This window comes from Lepidochelys kempii, chromosome 5, assembly GCF_965140265.1.
Source record: "Lepidochelys kempii isolate rLepKem1 chromosome 5, rLepKem1.hap2, whole genome shotgun sequence".
Taxonomy (NCBI): domain Eukaryota; kingdom Metazoa; phylum Chordata; order Testudines; family Cheloniidae; genus Lepidochelys; species Lepidochelys kempii.
In genome coordinates, this window is record NC_133260.1 from 74,040,885 (window position 1) to 74,060,403 (window position 19,519).

The 19,519-nt window shown below is 42.4% G+C and overlaps 2 protein-coding genes across 2 annotated transcripts in view; one reads left to right on the forward strand and one right to left on the reverse strand.

Moving 5' to 3' along the window:
* The window catches only part of AP3S1 (adaptor related protein complex 3 subunit sigma 1), a 148,028-nt gene that overhangs the window by 65,943 nt on the left and 62,566 nt on the right, over window positions 1–19,519 (forward strand). The gene's annotated exons all lie outside the window — the stretch shown is intronic.
* On the reverse strand, window positions 3,926–19,284 carry CDO1 (cysteine dioxygenase type 1). Its single transcript, XM_073344751.1, has 5 exons — window positions 18,976–19,284; window positions 13,712–13,789; window positions 10,249–10,406; window positions 7,309–7,478; window positions 3,926–4,711 (listed from the first exon to the last, which is right to left on the reverse strand). The coding sequence occupies exons 1-5, from the start codon at window positions 19,152–19,154 to the stop codon at window positions 4,682–4,684; spliced, it is 615 nt and encodes a 204-aa protein (XP_073200852.1). The 5' UTR covers window positions 19,155–19,284; the 3' UTR covers window positions 3,926–4,681.

Here is a 19,519-nt window from a genome sequence, read left to right on the forward strand (position 1 = left end):
CAAGCCTTCAGTTAAGTATAAAGCCATGTCCTTGGATGCAGAAAGACACAGTGGCAGAAACCCACTTCCTTGGCACATTTAATTAGTTGGATTGCTGACAGCAAATATGTGGTTTGTGTTGAGGCACGTGTTTGGGGAGTGAAGGGAAGGTTTAATTTTCTGGCTTCTGCTCTGAGGGCTTCCTAAAAAACACATGAGTTAGAAGGCCAACACGTGGCACTCAAAGTGAGATTAAAAAATTGCACTACTCAGGGGCTGAACCTGAAAGTTGAGCGGGGGCAGCTCAGCAAGATGTGGCTTGTTTTCATAGCAGAGCAAAACCTTCTTCCCACCCAGAGAACATGTTATGCTCATGGTAATTGCATGTACTTTCCCATGCGTCTTACTGAAACACAGGGAGAATCACCGGAGGAAAATAAAATTTTCCACAGAATTTCCATTCTGATGTTGTTTTTTAGGGCTAGAGCAATTACAGTTTTATAATCCTGCAGGGAACAGGTTGGGATAGCTGCGTGTTGGAGAATTGGAAATTTTCTACAATGGGAAACATTATTCCTGTTAGCAAATGCTGCGTTAACTTACATTTTAAGTAACACGTTATTAACATGTAACCAGCTGGCTTTCTAAACATGTCTTTCTCTACAGTAGGTGCTTAACAACATGTTAAATAAGATGTGTGAGTAAAACATGTTTCCTAATACACCTCATTTTTGAGGGTCTACCAGTAGGAAGAGGTAGAACAGTAAATAAGCAGTAGCAGAGACAGACTGAGTACCACAGATGGATCAGAAGATTAGTAATAATGGGAAACAGCTTTTTGCCATCAGGGCACTGGTTCACATCTGATTTTGAATTGGTAGTGACAAAAAAATCAGTGCTATCTAATGACTGTAAAATAAGTTGGTGGTCTCAGCCAATTTCTTAGTGGATAGTATCCGTAACTTCAGGACTGTTGTCAACTTTATTTGCAATCTCATCAGAAAGCCCAAGTATTGAACAGGCATGGGGCCTGACCCTAGAGGTGATCAGCACTGATGAAACATTGGCAAGCCAGTGTGGGGAATCTGCTGCTCCATTTGTCCTTGTTCTGTGGCTAAAGAGTATCAGTCCGCACCTTTCTCATGTACAGAGCTGGACCTTTCTCATGTGCAGAGCCATTTAAGACTAGGGGGCAGTATGGGCTATGTTATTATTATAGCACAATTATAGCAGAATATTATAGCACACCCTAAGAGCAGAACAATACAAAATGAATGCTTTAAAACAACAGAAGTCTCAGAGTAACTGCAGGCAGATCTGCCTGCTTTAAGCTCAGGAAGGCTACACCCTAGCAGTACAAACAACTCTTTCCCAGGCTTGGGAGGAATGTGAAAAAACAATTTAAGACTAAGCTCACGAACAACATGTACCATTTGTATCCTTTCAGCTCAGGAACAGGCTTTTTTAATAACAAAAAACAAATTGCAGATAATACAGATCTTGGCATTGCTGTTCTGTTGTTTCTCTGCCCCTATGGCAAGCGCAGTGAAAAAACCCAAGTCTTGCTGGAGCACACAGTTTCATCTGGCACACGTTGTTATTTAGAAATTGAAAACAGAAAAGCAAACGAACAAGTTAAACAGTGCAGAGATTACAACAACTGGTGGAAAGTTACAGTGTTGGCATTTCTGCTTCTCATGGAGGCCAAAGTTGTTGGACTTGTGTCCACAAAAATCACACTAATTTTCCTTTTATTTTGTGATTCACCATTTTACTGATCTTCAGCAAATATAAAAATGAAGGTGCAAAGCCACTGAGAAGAAAACAAACAGCAAGATGCCAAGTTATTGGGGACAAGGGGATATCATAATACTTTGCACTGTGTAGTGTTTTTCATCCATAGGTTTCACAGTGCTTCACAAGGTGAATATTATTAACCCCATTTTACAGCTGGGGAAACGGAGGTACTGAGAGATTATGTTGTTTGCTCAAGGTTCTACAATGAGTAAGTGGCAGAATTCTGTTCTCTGGACTCTCAAGCTAGTGCCCTATGTACCACTAGAGCCTTATGTGAAGTGGAGAATTTGCACCAGTTTAACTAAATCAATTTTAAACCCCTTACTAAATGCAATGAAACCAGTTTAAACCTTGCTCAGGTAAGTCTTACTTGCATTAGTAAATTGCCAAATTAAGCTAAACCAATTTAGGCAAGGGTTTAAGTGATTCAAACGTATTTACATAATAAGTTTGCCTTGGCTTAACTAGATTGATTTTAAAAAATGTAGTTAAACCAGGGCAACTTCTCCTATATAATAGACAAGACCTAGGAAAGACGGAAAGAAAAGACGACAGCAAAAGGGCGAGAGGGGAAGACACCCATGAGACATGATGAAGTCAATCTTTTTTAAAAAGCACAAATGAGCTGGCTCTGCACAGAGGTTACTCTATTGGGCCAGGGTGAAAAGAATCTTTGACCTCCAGTTACTCAGCACACAAACAAATCCTCCTTGTATCTGCAGCTCCTGAGCCGCATTTATTTCCATGACTGCAATACCACCTCGGTAGGAGAGGAAGGACGGACAGTGGAGCCACATAGGTGAACACCCACTGTTAGCACCCACTCCAAAGACTTTTCTGTGTTTCTGAAGACGAGTTTAAACACTCCTGTTGGAGAGGTGAGGTGATGTGGCTCATTTCCTCTAGGAAGAGGCAGAAAGTGCTGCCACCATATGACTTCGGTCCTAGCTCAGGACCACCACTCAGGTTGCAGAGACTTTTGGGAATTTCAGCAGTAATATATCAGGACAGGATACACTTTGGAATCTATTGGAGCCCAGAAAAGTATCAATAAAACTCAGCATTTGAAGTGCCTTTTGCCAGCAGGATCTGCTGCTCCTTTCCCTTCCAATTTTGGACTCAGCATGTTCCTTTAACTTCCTAATGGGTTTCCAAAAGAGGATTCCCTATGTAGACATTCTCCCTGGACTCCTGATTCCCTTTGCTAACATCTTGCAATTCCCTCTGGTTTGTTTTTTCCATTGGAAACCTAAGATTCACTCCCTCACACCCTAAGAGATTTACCCAGGTGTTGAATTTACCCGGTGTAATATTTGGTTAGGACTTTCATAAGCACCTGTGGAAATTAGGCACTAAATTCCCATTGATTTATGAAGGGAATTGTTGCCTAACTCTTATCTGTTTTTGAAACCCCTTCCCAAAGTTTCTCCCATCAGACTTTTTTTTTTTTTACTCCTGGAAACTTGAAAAAGAGCCAAAGACAGAAAACAGTTTTTACGCCTATCACAGAGCACATGGTAAATGGCTGCTACTGAGATTCTAAAAATCTCTGTAGTGTTTACTTCCAATAAGGAGGAAGATGTGAAACTCATTAGAAAAAGGTACTGTTAAAATTTTAAAAACATAACTACATTACTACCCAGTGGAACATAGTCACTAAGAAGAGAGTGAAGAGTGCAGTAGGATCTTTATACAGCCCCATTTTCTACTTTTGTTTTTATAAGGAAATTAAGGAAAGGTGTATTTTCACTTAGTGTATCTCATCTTCTCATGTACATGTTAGATCAGATAAATAAAGAGAGTCTTTTATGGAGGAAGAAAAAAACCAGACCTCACTGATTTTTGGTGCATTTCTGTTTTTATTATAATTATGTTTTGAAAAAACTCCTGTGTATTGTAACTCAGGGTTAAGGATGAAATCTTGGAGCCACTGAAATCTATCAAAAAAATCCCATTGGCTTTAATGGGGTCAGGATTTCACAGTAAATTTTAAATGCTTTTGTCTTTTTAACTCCTCTTCTAATAATGGTATCACCTAGGTAAGATTTAAGAGAGATTCATGAGAGATCTACAGAGGATGGAATTAATCATGAGTAATGAACATTATATATATGTTAGTTATCAGGAAAGAGGCTGCAATCTTTTGAAATTTGTGCTCAAATCCAGTTTTATTTATGTTTCCCTAAAGGCATTCAGTAGCTACACAACAGAACTCTGGAAACTGGATGTTAGCCATATTAAACATAATTAGTCTGGTTAAAAACCCAGACCTTTGCCCAACTCAGTTAACTTTTCAAACATTATTGTACATGAAGTGCATTATTGCTCCTGTTTAAAAACAGATCTGACAAATGAAATTTAACAAAAATAAAATAAAAATGCACAACTATCAAAATGTTCCAGAGCATTAAAACATAAAAGGCTTAACTAAAAAAAAAAAAAAAGAAAAAGACAACTGCTCTTACAAGTATCCAATACATTACAAATGGGTACAAATGGTGACTTGAGGCTACAAAGTTTAGATTACTAAATACACTGAGCACACATACCATATAAAAAGACCTATAAAAAGTGTCAAATGGTGTTTAAAACACCTGCTACTGATATTCCCAGTACAGTTTCAAAAGTGGAATTTAAAAGAGGCTAGGATCAGAAAAACAAAGTACTTGATTCTGACTTTACAACAGCCTATGTAAAGGCATCTAACCCCTGCAGCAGCTTATTAGCACTAGTCACCTTAGGGTCCCATAATCAGTATTCATTCAACATAACTACATATTGCCAGGAAGCTTCCCTACTGTATTTCTATGTACGGGTTATTCAACTATAGCTAGCATCAGCTAGACAATTCTTCTGTCCCTGGTCAAACATTCAGCAGGCCTTAACACATTAATTCTGGTGCTTCTCAGTTGTTCTCTTGTGACACTGCTGTTGCCTAAAAGAAAGAGGAGAGATTATTTTAAAAGAAAAGACTTGAGTAGATTATGATGCCCCATCTACTTACGGTACATATATGGCCCCCATTACCATAGTAGCTGGGTGCCTCAATCTTTAATGTATTTATTCTCACAACACCTCTGTGAGAGAGGGAAGTGCTCTTATCCCCATTTTACAGCTAGGGAAGTGAGGCAGAGAAAGACCATATGATATGGTGTGACCTTGGGTATGTCCGTGGCAGAACAGGGAATTTAACTCTGGTCTCCTGAACCCCTGACTCGTGCCCTATCCACACCAGACATCCTTCCTCTCAGACCTATTGAATCAAGCTTGATCCTGTCAGCAAAATTAGACCCCCAGTTTAGTGGGGATGGGGGGTGAGAATCATCTAACTGCACTTGCACATGAATGCCTACTAGCAAAAAACATGATGATGTACTACACCTATCAGAGGGCAGGATCAAGCTTATGGGATTTTTCTTGGCAAGCAAGTTCTCTATATTAATACTCTGGTATAAATACACAGTAGCACTCAAAGTGCACTCTAGATCCATATAGTTTTCTTTGACTAAGCACATAGCAGGCTACTTTCTGGGGGAAAGTCACTGGTAAGTTAACTGATTAACACTGAAAAAAACAGGCTTTCGGTGTTTGGCATGTTATTCTATGATTCTATGATAATCTATGATTCTATGTACAACTGGGTGCAGGTGCATACAGAATTTCTGAATAATTGACCGATTAGCTTTAAAAATCCTCCAGCACAGCTAGATTCCTCTATTAAACCCTAGCTAAACATTTAATGACAACTAATTGAAAAGTACATCAGGAGTTTACTTGCACATTTTGTTTAGTTTGAATGAAAAGGAAAGCTAACAGAAAGTGTTGCATGTTTATAATATTTAGATTTTCAGGTAGATTTTCTTGTTCCTAAGAAAACGTACATACACTTTGCACTATCCTTTGTATTTTTAACCTCTCCTCCCATCTTACACTTTCCTGCCTCCCCATGTTCCTTTGAGACCTGGTAAACAGCAAAAGACTGTCCGTTTCCAATGAGCTTTCCAGAAACCCTCACTGAAGCCAAAAGTTTTCTGCAACATGCAGTCATTTGAGACAGCTGTATGGCCAAACCCAGGTTCCATCCAGCCCCTGTTTACCAGCTGCAGTTACTGGAACTAAGTGGAGACATCCAATGACTAAGATTTTTCCCTCTCAAAAATCAGATAAAACTTCCCATCATAGATACAAAAGTTACCAGTTGCTACAGAACAAGAACAGAAAAATATTTGAAGTTCAAATAGCTAGTTTCCAAATATTTCACTTGTTATCTTACACACACAAACCAACCAAGACTTCCTCTCAGGTAAATTTTTTTTAAAGAAATAGAAAACACAAGCAGCAAAAATCTTGAATTTTTACTCTCATGTGACTGTGCTATTCAAAATTTATCTTATTTCTTCTGGATGATAAGGACTGGAAGGAGTTTAGTTGTCTGGAGGACTTTCACACGTGTAAAGTTTACAGTTTGGGTGCTTTAATGTGAAAAGCTGCAAAGAAGCACAGCTATTTGCATTGTGCTTGTTGGACTGGAGGGATTTTGCCCATTATACATAAAACCTTAGCAGAACTTCACCTACTAAAGGCTAGATCACTCATTTCCTGCTAGTCCATCAGTGAGAGTTAAGAGTGCTCAGTACCTCTCAGCATCAAGCCCTCTGTGAACATCCAGTCCAGCCATGGGCTATCCTAAACAAGGTCCTGAAAATCTGCCCCATTTCTTTACCATTAAGCAGCTTTCCTCCTATAAAGGTCCTAAATTGTGGCCAGGTTTAGACACACTAAAGAGTTCCAGAGGGAAGCCCACCACTCCCAGTCCTGGTACTGAGAGCTCCAGACAGAGACGAACACAGCATTGGTGCTATGCCACTAAGCAGACCAACCTTGCTCGGGGAGTCTGCATTTCACAGTTTGTTTTTTAAAAATGTCATGACACTGTCAGTTTTTGTTGCCAACAAATTACAGGGAGAAAACAATTTGGACTTGAAATGTGAAACTGCTTAGCCCAACAGCACCCTCAACTCCTTTTGCTATCAAGGGGAGCTGATGGCTCCTCTGTACTTCATAAGATTGGACCTTTTTTTTACTGGGGAGCAGGGGGCAGATGGATGAGCAGAGCCAGTAATACCTAAATCCAATTGCAGTTTGGACAAATGACACTGCCCCATCTGTGAAATGGAGATAATCCTTGCCTGCCTCCTAGGGATGCTGTGAGAATAATATTTGTACCATGCTTTGAAGAGGCAAAGGAAGAACTTCAGTGTAAGTGCAAAGTAGCATTTTAAAAACTGTGTGTAAAGGGAAACTTAAAGTTGACACCAAAACTGAGCTTCCTTTTGAAACATGTTTCATCTCTATCCTAAAAATGACCAGACAGTCCATAACAAGAACTGTGCTTGTGCTGGACAACCCACCAAGAGAGCCAAGGGCTGGTTTGCAATGATGGACAGCAACACAGCAAGCTAGGTCTCTGCTCTGTTCACATGAGGACACAGGATAGTTGAACATAAAGGGTATTCATTAGCTTGTACTTACACCTGGAGTCCTTTCTCCAAACTGACTATAGAATGTCATTTTGACTTTATGCTTGTGTCCGGTTCTTTGATCAAAGGTGTTACAGCTGTCAAAGGATGGGCTGTACAAGTGCAGACTAACAGCAGACTCTGTGTGGCTTGTGTTCTCCACACGGTGCAGGCCAATGGAGTCTAGACAAGCGAGGACATAAGAGGAAAGGCTACATTAACAGACAGATCTAATTAAATCTGATACGTGCCTGGAAAAGCACCATCTCTAAACCAACAAGACAGCTGGACATACCCACGCTTTCAGGATGAATTTTTAACTTAAAAAAGAGAATTTGGGTTTTACTCTTTAGGACAGATCCCCAAACTCATTGGGACTTCAGAATGTCTTGCTCTCTAACTTTCCATATATAGAATTTTTTGTTATCTACTATGGTATAAAGCTTAACAGGAATCTACAGAAGCTTTAGGAAGAGCACATGGTTGGTAATTTATTATCAGCTGCCATCCCCAAATGATATTTTCTTTCCTAGGAGACATTGGTGCTCTGAAGATGTTGGATGGAAGATTTGTTTTTCTAAAGAATAAACAAGATATTTCAGAGGAAAACAGGGTTTTGCATTGCTAGTCTTTAGCCTGATAACAAGGACATCAACCATGTTAAGACTGAACTACTTGAGTTTCAAGTGTAAATTCCAGGGCAAGGAGACAGTTGCTTTCTTTTACAGTTGTCCATCTTCCAATTACTCTTTCCCATTTGTCTGGGCTTTTATTTAAAGTGACAAATTACCAGAGCATGGCAAACATCCAATCTTCACTGAAACAGCAAATATAATTGAACAGGTAATAAAACAAGCCACTGCCCACAGTGTGGCTATTAATAAGTTGACAGCACTTTCAGAGAACCAGAGGGCAGAAGCAGAGTTCTATAAAATACCCAAAGTCCGAACATTAAATCTACCAAAACTCATGTTGATTGAGCACTGTGGAAGAATTTTAAAAACTGCTCAAGAGTTCAAGAATTAAAGTTTATGATTCCCAGAGCAAATGCAACTCAGCCCTTTATGCTTATGTAATATCTTATATAATACTCACCCCTTAATTGTACAATGTAGCCCAGATACTGTTACTGTGGGAAGCACTGGTGCATTCCAACTTTGGCTCATTTAAACTATACACCTGTACATTTCATTTACACTTTCATTTAATGAGGGTAAAAATCCCTAAGTTTATATTCATGTACTGAGAGATTAAAATCAACTCAGTCCTGTGAGTTGTCTTATAAGCAAAGTAGAAACACCAAGTAATAGGCAACTAGCACAAAAAGGAACTGCCAGGCTACATGGGATATTCTTTCTGCATCAGCACCATTTATTTGAATGTGCAGATATCCAAATAGAAACACAAATACTTTAGGGCTTTGTTAAAGAGTTTAAGGCAACAAATTGTGAATGCACAGCGTTTAATTTTCTGTTACTTTTAAGTTGAAATATCCAGCCAGGAAACACAGCAGAGGAGCTAGGCATACAGTTCTCTCAGAGGACTAGTTAGAGGCTTTTAAAAAGATTGCTTTAAAAACAAACAACAACCCAAACAATTTGTTTTTGGAGCACACACACATAAAGTGCAAATGTTTTCTGAACCAGTAAAAAAGATTGACTTCCCAATGCACTGATTGTATTATAAAAAAAACCACCCCTTGACCCCCAATAAAAACCCTGAGCACTTGAACAGATTTCTCTCTCCTTCCACTTCAGAAAGTTTGGTTAATGAAAATCCACCTCTGGGGTGAGAGCAAGCATAGAAAATAATCAGAAGAAAAAGTTTTCAGGAAGTTTTCAAAGGCACTGGCCTCTGGCTGGCTAGCCAAAAGACTAGCTGTACAGGGGTCAAGTAAATTGTTCAAGCCTTTTGTTTTATTTGCAAGCTTCTCACAACAGAAGTAAATATAGAAAACAGCATACAGTGCCTACAGAGAGTTGTATAGAAGCAGTTACACATATTACAATGTGTCAGAAGTAGTCAAGAAGTCCACCATTTTCATACAATATTGTGCACTACTTCACTACTTGTGCTGAGCACTGCAGGACTGGGCTTTAGTGTACTTTTGTACATAGTGAACATTGTTCAACAAAAAAGACCCCTCCACTCTCTACCCCAAGTCAAGATAGGTATGAGCTACTGTGCATCCTAAAAAGTGTAAGTACAGAATTCTAAAAGTCCAGAGCAATGTTCATTTCAATCATTATCCATTCTGTTGCTGGCTATTAGACGTACTGATTGTGTGGGCAATTACTGTTCTACTACAGTTTTGTTCTTAGGCTTTCCATTGTAACCCAAAAGGACCTTACACACCCAAGAGATATTTTCTTCATAAATCCAAACAGAGACCTGCAGGACCGGCTCTAGGTACCAGCAAAGGAAGCTGGTGCCTGGGGCGGCAAATCAGAAGGGGCGGCACTCCTTTCTCGGTGGCACTTCGACGGCTGCTTTTTTGTTTTGTTTTGGTTTGGTTTTTTTGCTTCGCTGCTTGGGGTGGCAAAAAAGGTAGAGCCAGCCCTGGAGACATGTATGAATTTTGGATTTTCATACATGTGATTTGCCTATTGCTTTACATTTTCAACTTCACATCCACATGCATTTTCAGTTAGTGATTTGGAGCTCAATCCTGCAAGGCTCTGAGCATTCAGGAGCTGTTGAAGGATCTTAGCCTTTACTGCAGTATCTTAATCATGAATTTAGATGAATGGGGTTTTTTTAGACTGTTTAAGTTTAAACACAAGTTTGAGGAGAGTCTGAGTCTGCACAGGTGCTGTATACAACAAGTTTAGACGAAATACAAGAACCTATAGCTAGACCAGTTTATTAAAGAGTGAACTTTTCAGTTAAGAGTTATAATCATTGATGGGCAGCAATGAAATGGTCATATATGAGACATTAAAAAGAAGCTTACCGTTGATATAGGCACATTGATTTTCCCCCCAAACTTGTTCTGATTTCTTCGTCATTGCTCCAGTCCCTTTTTTCCCAGGCCACTCAAACAGAGTCTCTTTTAGATTCCCCTGAAGGATCTTCATAAAGCAGTGTGAGTCAGTGTGATCATGAATACTGCTATAGAAACACAGAGTAGCTGAACTCAGTGTGATGTATACATTTAATACCACCTACTACAAATTTAACAGACTACTTCTGGGGGAATTCTGCGCCAAAAAATTAAAAATTCTATGCACAATATTTTAAAAATATGCATATTTTATTTGTCAAAATAACACAATATAGTCATGCTAGTTTCAAGTATTTTGGTAATTTATTTCAAAATACCTGTAAGCAAGTATGTCTGTAACAATACAGACAACAAAAAAGATTCCAGAAATGTTTTTTGACAAATAGATTCCTTATTAGGCATATTAATACAGAACTTTGACTCATAATTCATGTAAATTACAAAACAGAAACATATTTCCCACACCCCTTAGAAACAGTGCAAAGGCTTGGGGGAATCTGGGGTAACAGAGGAGCTGAGGGATAGGGAAGTAATTGCTAGGAAGGAGCCTAGGAATGAACCTGGAAGGTTGCTGGGTCTGGGTGGGAGAAGTATGGAACAGGGTTTTTCTTGTGGGGGGGTGATTTTTAGGGAGTGGGGAGCATCTCCCATGCAGAGTCTGTATGACTCCTAGCTTCTCCCATTCAGTCAGGCACATCTTCTCCTGTCCCCATGTGTCCCTACACCTGCCCCCCATCCCCATGTGGTCCAGCACCCCTACTCCCATTTAGCCCCTGCCCCAGTCTGTTCCCCGCACTAGCCCTTCTGAACCCTCATCTATGTGACCCTCCCAGAAGCTCCCTGTTCCCTGCTCTATCCATCCCCCCATATCCCAGACCTCCTCACCTGGCTCTGTGGGCAGGGCGCTATGAGGAAAGCTGCCCCTCATCCTCCCTATCCGCAGCTGGCTGCAAGCCAACTGCCCTTTGTTCTGGCGCCACAGCAGCCCTGATGGGCGAAAGGCGTGATTGCAGCGCCTCTCCGGCAGAATGTATTTTCTGCTGAGAAAAAAATCTGCGGGGGACATGAATTCTGCAGGTGCGCAGTGGCAAAGAATTCCCCCAGAAGAAACAGACACTATGGTGTATTGTAGAGGTATAACAGTATGTGCAGGACATGAATGTTATTGCACACTTGTCACATTATCAGATCACCAGCAAATCTCAAAGAAATATTTACTGTGACTGAAAGATACTCAATAAAGGCTGATGTATTAGAAAGCTATTACAATAACTTAACAACAAATACAAGTGTTGGAAAATTTAGCAGATAACTACTAGCTGAAGGATTAACCATACTAGCCAGAAGTAAACACAAAAGAAAAGTCTAGGTAACACACGCTGGCTGTTGAGAAACAACAGGGCACTTTCCATGGACTTTGCTTGGGGGTTCTATCTTTCCTATCAGTTACAGTCTAGGAATAAACTTGAAACTCCACCCCACTGTTTGGGAGAGGGAGCTTTCTACTTCGTCTCCATCTTCAGGGCTTCTTTGCTGCTGTGATGGATGTGAGGTACACAGGAGAAAGGAAGTTTCACTGCTTCCCACTGGATTTAATAGCAACAATTAAACTGACCAGACAGAGCTGTTCATTTCACTTTGCTGTTGTTTGGCAAAGCTGTGATCAGCAGCAGGAGCACTGGTGCAGGCTGGCTACCTACTCAGGAATACATTTGAATTGCTATATTTGCAGCCGTAAGGGCTAGAAATGTACTTAAAAAGAAATTAAAGCTTCACTGCTGCAGAAGTTGATGGCTTCGTACTGACTCAGGCAAGTGGATTTTTTGACCCCAATGTACAAGGCTAATCAAGCTTCAATCTAGAATATGATGGATTTAAGTGTTATACACAGCAAATGTTCCAATCCAAACAGAAGTTATATTGCTGTTGACTTGCAAAAAGCAGGGTTTTTTTAAGTAGGCAAGTTCATGAATGCCATGTAGTCACTCCCTCAGCAGTTTCTCTTCCAATTAATCATGTTAACTATTTTATCCTGCTTACATAGGGAGTGAAAACCAGTTGTGGTATCACTTTAGTCACCAGCAGATGCTTGTCCAAATCATAAACCAATACACCATTTGACAATAATTTTAGTCTCTGTTCAGAAAAGACCCTATACTAAAGAGCTGGTGGGCTGCAGATCTAGACTGCCCTCTTACATCTATTTGGGGAAGCATGGCACCATCCCAAATTAGACCTGACAACGTTAATTCATTTTCACATCTAAAGCAAACAGTTATAGTTTTTCTGCTTAAATGCAGATTATGTGACAAAAAATTACAGGCTAGAACTTTTTTTGGTTAGCCAACAAAGTTGTGAAAGAACCTCAGAGAGACAGATCCTGCCCCCATGTCCGCAGGCACATAAAAACACCCAATAAGCAACAGTCCTGGCAAGGTTCAGCACTGCAGAGACGCAGGCTATACAGAATATATATAGGAAGTTTGAAACTCCTGCATACCATAGAAGAAAGCTCTGCAGGGAGCTTCAGAAGCACTATGACAGTGATTCTCAAACTTTTGTACTGGTGACCCCTTTCACACAGAAAGCCTCTGACTGCAACCCCCCCTTATAAATAAAAAACACCTTTTTTATATATTTAACACCATTATAAATGCTGGAGGCAAAGCAGGGTTTGGGGTGGAGGCTGACAGCTCGCGACCCCCCACATAACCTCATGACCCCCTGAGGGGTCCCGACCCCCAGTTTGAGAACCCCTGCACTATGACTATGCAGATCCACCAGTCGATGCCCCCATACATCCCATGTAGACTGGTCACAGCAGCTGTTGTCCCTTTATCATTGCGATAGCAACCACAAAGTGGCCTTGTTATACAGTAGCGTGGGGTGGGGAGAGTCCATTCCTTCCCACACTCCAAACTGCCTAATCCAACCTCGTTTTCTCAGGCTGGCCACACAGACCAGGATTTAAACTATATAGGTGTAATAGAAGCAAAAGCTTTTATAGCCTCTAATACATGGGCCTGATCCTGCAGTTCTGATCAGGCAGAACTCCTATAAAACAACTGCAGTTTTACTAAAGAATGCAAGATCCAGCTCTGTAACTGTAAGGTTAAAAAAGCTCAATGGACAAAACAGAAGCTTAGATTTGGTGGAAGACTGAAAACCGCAGAAATGCCCTAAAATCATGAGATACACAATTTTCAAAATTACCCCTTTGGCATAGTCATCCTGATTATTACTACTTATTTTGTTTGTAGTTATCAGTTAACCACCCTCTACCCATTAATGTTTGTGAGGAAGATGGTTTGTCTCTTATTACAGGACAATGACACACAGTAGTATACAGACCAAATGAAAAATACTGTAGCTTTATTTCTGTCTGCAGGTATCAAGCTGTTTGGATACAAACCTGCCATGTCCTTCACCCCAGCATAAGATCATCAAGTTGAACTTTCCATTTCCTTTATCCACAAGATTTCTTGTGTATCTGAAATTGAAAACATCTGTGGTTTTTAAAAATATATGTGTGTGCATATAAAGAAACAACAGGGAATATAAACATGGTTAGTGGCAGCCTATATTACAAGGTTTCTTAGCTTTGGAAAGCAAATTATATGCAGAGAAAGTGAAATGGAATTTTTAAGTGGTTTTTGCCACTGCACTTTTTCAGGTTGGAAAAAAAATGGACATACAACTAGCGCTTGATAGCATCAGGAAAGCTTTTAAATTAAATCCAGTACTGAGGGTTGGATGTATATATCTGAAACTGAAGGAGAAGAGAAAATCTAATATAAATAGTTGCTGAATGAGATCATTTCAACAGCAGGCTTTCTAATTAGAAACAGAGTACTGCAACAAAGAAAAGAAATGTGTACATTTTTCTACAGTTCACTTTCAAATATTCTTGGTTTTCCTTTCGGTGACTGCATTCTTTTGCACTGGGCAAAGATTTTTGAAGTATAGGGGTTACCGCATATGGTAAAACTGTTGCTTTTCTGGACTATTCTGGTTTTTTGTACTTATAATTTTTTTGTACGTCTGAAACCCAATACCAACACAGTAATTTCTGTCAAACAGCTACACCCAAAACAAAGCTCGGAAGAGCAGAAGATACGAAAAAAGTTTCCTATATTAAATCAAACAAAAAGAAAAGCAGAAAAGACTTGCTTTTTACATACATGTTATTCATGTGGTTAATCAAGGGTATGTTCCATTCTCATGGCTTGAGGGCCTCCTGTCCCTAAACAACACAGGTGATTTCATCCTCTGATTCCTAACTGAAGGCCCAATCCTGCAAGCTCGTACATGAGTAGCCTCATTGATTTCAATAGGGTTACTGACAGTGTGAAAAGTGAAGCATATGCTTATACCTTTGCAGGCCCGGGGTCTTAAGCAGTATGAGTCCCTAACAAAAAGTGTCCCTCTGCCGCAGCCACTAGTAACTGGTGGGAGATTCTCACTTGGCACGCAGAAGAAGTTTTTCTGTTTGTGTTAACTGGCTGTTTGTTTTGCCTAATCTGCTGTTTTCCCACAAGATATCCCTTTGTTGTATTCTGTCAAAACAGCATGGTGGTAACAAATTATTTTCAGTTCATCCCACATATTTTGCCTTAACTGAATCATAAAGTTAGTTTCTGCATTTCATCTCATTCCATCTTTAGTTTCTTCACTATTTTTAATTTTAATTTTTATATAAAAGTTCTCTTCTATATGACATCACAATACAAGTTTTGTCTGATTAAACAGGTCACAATCTGTCATTTCTGCACAGCATGGGTGGCTGGCTACACATACATCTAGTGTTACAATGCTTATATCGGAACACAAGTTTTGAGGTTTGTTCTGAATGGGAAAAAAGTCAAACTGAGAAGAAAGGAGTTTATTTTTTAATCCAGTATAATGCATCCACGATAAAGAGAAAAATAAGATTTTTTTTTAGAAGTGTAGGAATAATGTATGTTTGAGTTACAATGGAAAGACACCAGCTGCAAGGGGCAAATCAATATTTAGAAAAGTAACAATTACTGTTAAGCCTGAACTGATATTGTACTTTCTTCTCTGCTAAAGCAAGAATATGATGGAAGAAACACCTAGTCTGATGATATCAGAGGAGGCTGAGGGAAAGGAATCAAACAAACAAAGAAAGTGAAGAAGGGACAACATGGTACTTCTCACAGCCTGATGACAGGATATTGTGCACACCCCCAAGCGTTCAATGAAACTAGATCCCACACTTTAAGGTGATGTGTTTTCCCCCCATCCAAGATTTAGCAACCCGCCTGACACACTTAAATGTAGAGGTGGGCAGGAAGTGGTTTTCCTGTCCGACAAATATTTTCAAGAATGCAAGTTTTCCGGTTCTGCATCAAGGTGAAACTGAGACCTTTTACAGCTTTTCACAAGAAACCAGAGTGAGAGACATACCACTCCAAAACAGCCAAAAGCCAGCTGATTAGGGCACTCACCTAAGACATAATCAGTCAAGTTCTCTCTGGTCATCATATTAAAGGGAAGGATGTTCTTGAGGTTAAGGTACGGGAGTGGGATACAGATGATGTAGAGTCTATTCCAGGTTCTGACAGAGACTGCCTCTGTGAATCTGGAGAAATCACTCAGGGTAAGTTTATCTTGGGAATTTTCATTACTCTTTTCCCACTGTCTAGCCCTCGTCCATGTCCTTCCAATGGTAATAGTGTTTAGTATAAACAATGTATGGGTGCCAGCTGACACAGTGGTAGAAACCCCTGTACTCTGTCTACACCTGCCCTTCCACTAGTGGAGCTCAAGGATGCTGGGCTGAGTGCTAGTGTAGCTGAGTCTGTAACTCAGTTCCTCACCGGCAAACTGGGATAATACTTGCCCTACCTTGCAGGGGTGGCATGAGGACAACTTCATGAATGTCCGGAGGGGGGTGCGGCACTGATGAACACTGCAGAAAATCCTATAAACTAGGGTGACCATATTTCCCAAAGGGAAAATGGGACACCACATCGCGCTAGCCCAAGGCCTCCTGTTGCCCCCTCATGTGGGGCTGGCCCGAGCCGATAGCCTGAGCCCTGCTTCCCCCACCCCTCAGCTGGTGTCGCTGTTCACTCAAGCCCTGCCCACATCTGAGCCCTGCCTCTCCCTCCCACCCCCATGAAGCTGCCGTTGCCACTCACCCCCTGCACCCCACTTTTGGACAAAAGTGGCATTTGTCCCGCTTGCTCTTGACAAATGTCTAAGTTACTTTTGCCAGAAAAGTCAGGACAGCCGGGACAGCCCTGTCCCAGCCCAAACAGGATGTCTGGGCACCCCCTACCCTAAACAGATAGTCATACATAAGCACAGCTCTAATGTTTGTCTATTATCTTGGTAATTAGCCAGGATGGGAGAAATTGAGAGGGGTGGGGGAATCAATCTAAGCTCCTGCATTAGGACACTGCCCATGCACTCAGGTCTGCCCATTGACTTCATACTCTTCTACACCAGGGGAGCACAGGCTAATGCCTACTGAGCTTCCCGCTCAACCCTTAGACTGGAGAGCAGCTGCACAGGGTAACTTTGGAGCCACAGTCCATGTCCTTCCCCTGGTAATAGTGTTTATTGTAAACAGTGTCTGGGTGCCAGCTGCAGCACAGGGCAAACAATCATAGATTACCAGGGTCGGCAGGGACCTCAGGAGGTCATCTAGTCCAACCCCCTGCTCAAAGCAGGGCCAATCCCCAATTTTTGGCTCAGATCCCTAAATGGCCCCCTCAAGGACTGAACTCACAACCCTGGCCTTAGCAGGCCAATGCTCCAACCACTGAGCTATCCCTCCCCCCAACAATCTGCGCCAGGTCCCGCAAGTGATGCCCAGGAGCCCATGGGGCAGAGACTGCCCCGGTCCTGACGCCCTCCAGCTTCATCAGGCTAGACAGCAAGCCCCGGCCAGCCAGGCAGCCACGTAGGTCACTGACGCTGGCCGGCTCTGATTTGGGCGTCGCTGAGGGGCAGCTCTGATTGGCTGCCGGAGCCCTGCCCCTGGCCCTCCCTCTGAACAGCCCTTTGCCAGCCAGCGCGGAACCCTGCAAAGCAACTGGTGGGGAAGGGCGGGAGAAGGGCATAGCGCAGCGGGCGTGGCGTGGGGATCCGCAGCCCGCGGAGCACAAGGAGCAGAGGGAAAGGCGGAGGGCTGCACGCGCGCCGCCGCACCCCCCCGGGGGAGCACGGCGTGCGGGGAAGGGCCCAAGGAGGATCGCAGGGGAGCTCCCCCGCGCGCACCGTGTGCGGGGTCGAAAGGAGGCGCGCAAAGGAAGCGGAGCGCGGGAGCCCCGAGGGAACAGCAGGCGGGGGCAGAGGAAGAGCCGAAGGGCACGGGAAATGCCACCCCAGACCCGTGCAGGGCGGGAGAGGAGGAGTGCCTGGCAAAGGCAGCGGGAGGTGGCAGGATAGTGTTGAGAGAGGGGGGTTTACTGCCGCGACCCCTTGGTTGGGGCTGGGGGGCGGAGGGAGAAGAAGAGTTTTTGCAGAACAAAAGCCGAGGCGGATGACTGGTGCCGAGTAGACTTCATTTCAAACCACTCGCTGCACAACCGAGGCTTCCTGACCTCCGCCAGCCCGCCCCCGGAACTTGGGCTGGGGACTGGGTGGGTTTGAGCAAGCGCTTTCGCTGACCTGTCCCTAACGAGTCACCGCAGCAGGCAACAGTAAATAACTGGCCCTGCGGACACCGTTACCGAACGAGAGAGGTGAGCCCCGGCCCCCCTTCCCACAGCGCGGCGCGCACCAGCCCTGAAGACCGGCTTTGTGGAGCGCGGCGATGCGGAGCGAAAGTACCGAGCTGAGCTGAATTAGTCTCCTACTGCTGATCAGTCTGGGAAACTTGCCAAGATATTTTCTCTGGGTTCGTAGTTTCTGAGCTGTTTCCAGGAGACTGGCTTCATTCTGAATTTGCAAACGGTTCCACGCTTGGGGAGGTGCCTCCTCCCATCCGTCACCTCCTAAAACATCTTTGCTATTCGTATGAAAACCACGCATCTGGAGAACAGTTAGAACTGAAGGGAGCGGTCTAGGAAAAGCACGGAGTGTACTAGCTTTAGCAGACAATAAAATAAAGAATAAAAGCCACGTGCATCTAGATCAGATTCTTACCCACAGCTGTACCTAACTGAAATGATCGCAACCGTATAAGCAGGGGCGAGGATACAGTCCTGTTATCCAGCCCTTACAGTGACTCTTCATCGTTGTTGTGTATTCCAACCATGTTCTTTATTTTACACTCTATTATAATTAAGTTTACACCGAGATGCCAGTTGCCTCCTTCACCCAGATGTCACGTTATGTAGATCCCAACTATTAGAACACCAGATGATTGCAAAGACTCCTCCTCTAATTCCTCAAACCGATTCTAAAAGATATTTGGAGTGAATGCTTCCATAGCTCCATGTATGCATGCACACATGAACTACTTCAGTTTAATTCAGGCTTCGTGGAAACTGGTCATACCTAGACTTTACATTCCACTCCTCCGAGCTCTGTTAATTTCACTTTATTTACCCCCCCCCCCAAAAAAAATAGCACAAACGACGTCCCTCAATTCCCACCAGGTGTGTTTGTCTGTCTTGCTTGCTGCGCTGTTCATTTACTATTTAGACAGACTCCTTTTTGCGTTACCACCCTAAACACTGAAATAAGAAGTGCTGACTTTACCTGTATTGGTCAAATTGGGCATATTTCATCCACTCCACAGGGTTGCTCTCATACGATTCCATTAAGGCTTGCACCTCTTCTATACTGACTTTATCACTAGAAAATAAGTGATGCAGGATCTGGATCAGTTCCTGTAAAGTCTGCGCTTTCCACACTTCTGTTTGCACCGGCTGCTCCATGATACACCTTCCACACAACCGGCTGCAAGCAGCAAAATTGCTTGTGCTTGGACAAGCAGATTCACCTTCCCCTTCCTAGCAAACAACAAATTTTCTCGCAGCTTGGTGCTGCCTGTATTTATGCTCCTGAAGTTACAGTGGGAATGTACCAACTACCCAAGGAGGGTGGGAGGGAAGTTCACAAAACTGGTTAGTGAGCTGTGGGATCCTGGGTTATGCAAACAGAAAGAACCTCCTCCCCCTCCTGACAAAGAGTTCAGGTATGGCTTCTTAGAGTCCCCCCTCCTTTTGTATGGGAAGGTTGCACTTCTTCATTCTAATGTTTTGCCCCACTCCCAGCCATTTTTTAAAGTGCATTTGAATCT

Bases quoted from the DNA above. Each gene is read 5' to 3' on its own strand.
- CDO1 (XM_073344751.1), bottom strand. From the start codon at position 19,154: ATGGAGCAGCCGGTGCAAACAGAAGTGTGGAAAGCGCAGACTTTACAG. The intron at 13,790-18,975 runs GTAAAGTCAGCA...TTTCAATTTCAG, and splicing joins GCCCAATTTGACCAATACAG to ATACACAAGAAATCTTGTGG. The intron at 7,479-10,248 runs GTAAGCTTCTTT...TCGCTTGTCTAG, and splicing joins TCAATGTGCCTATATCAACG to ACTCCATTGGCCTGCACCGT.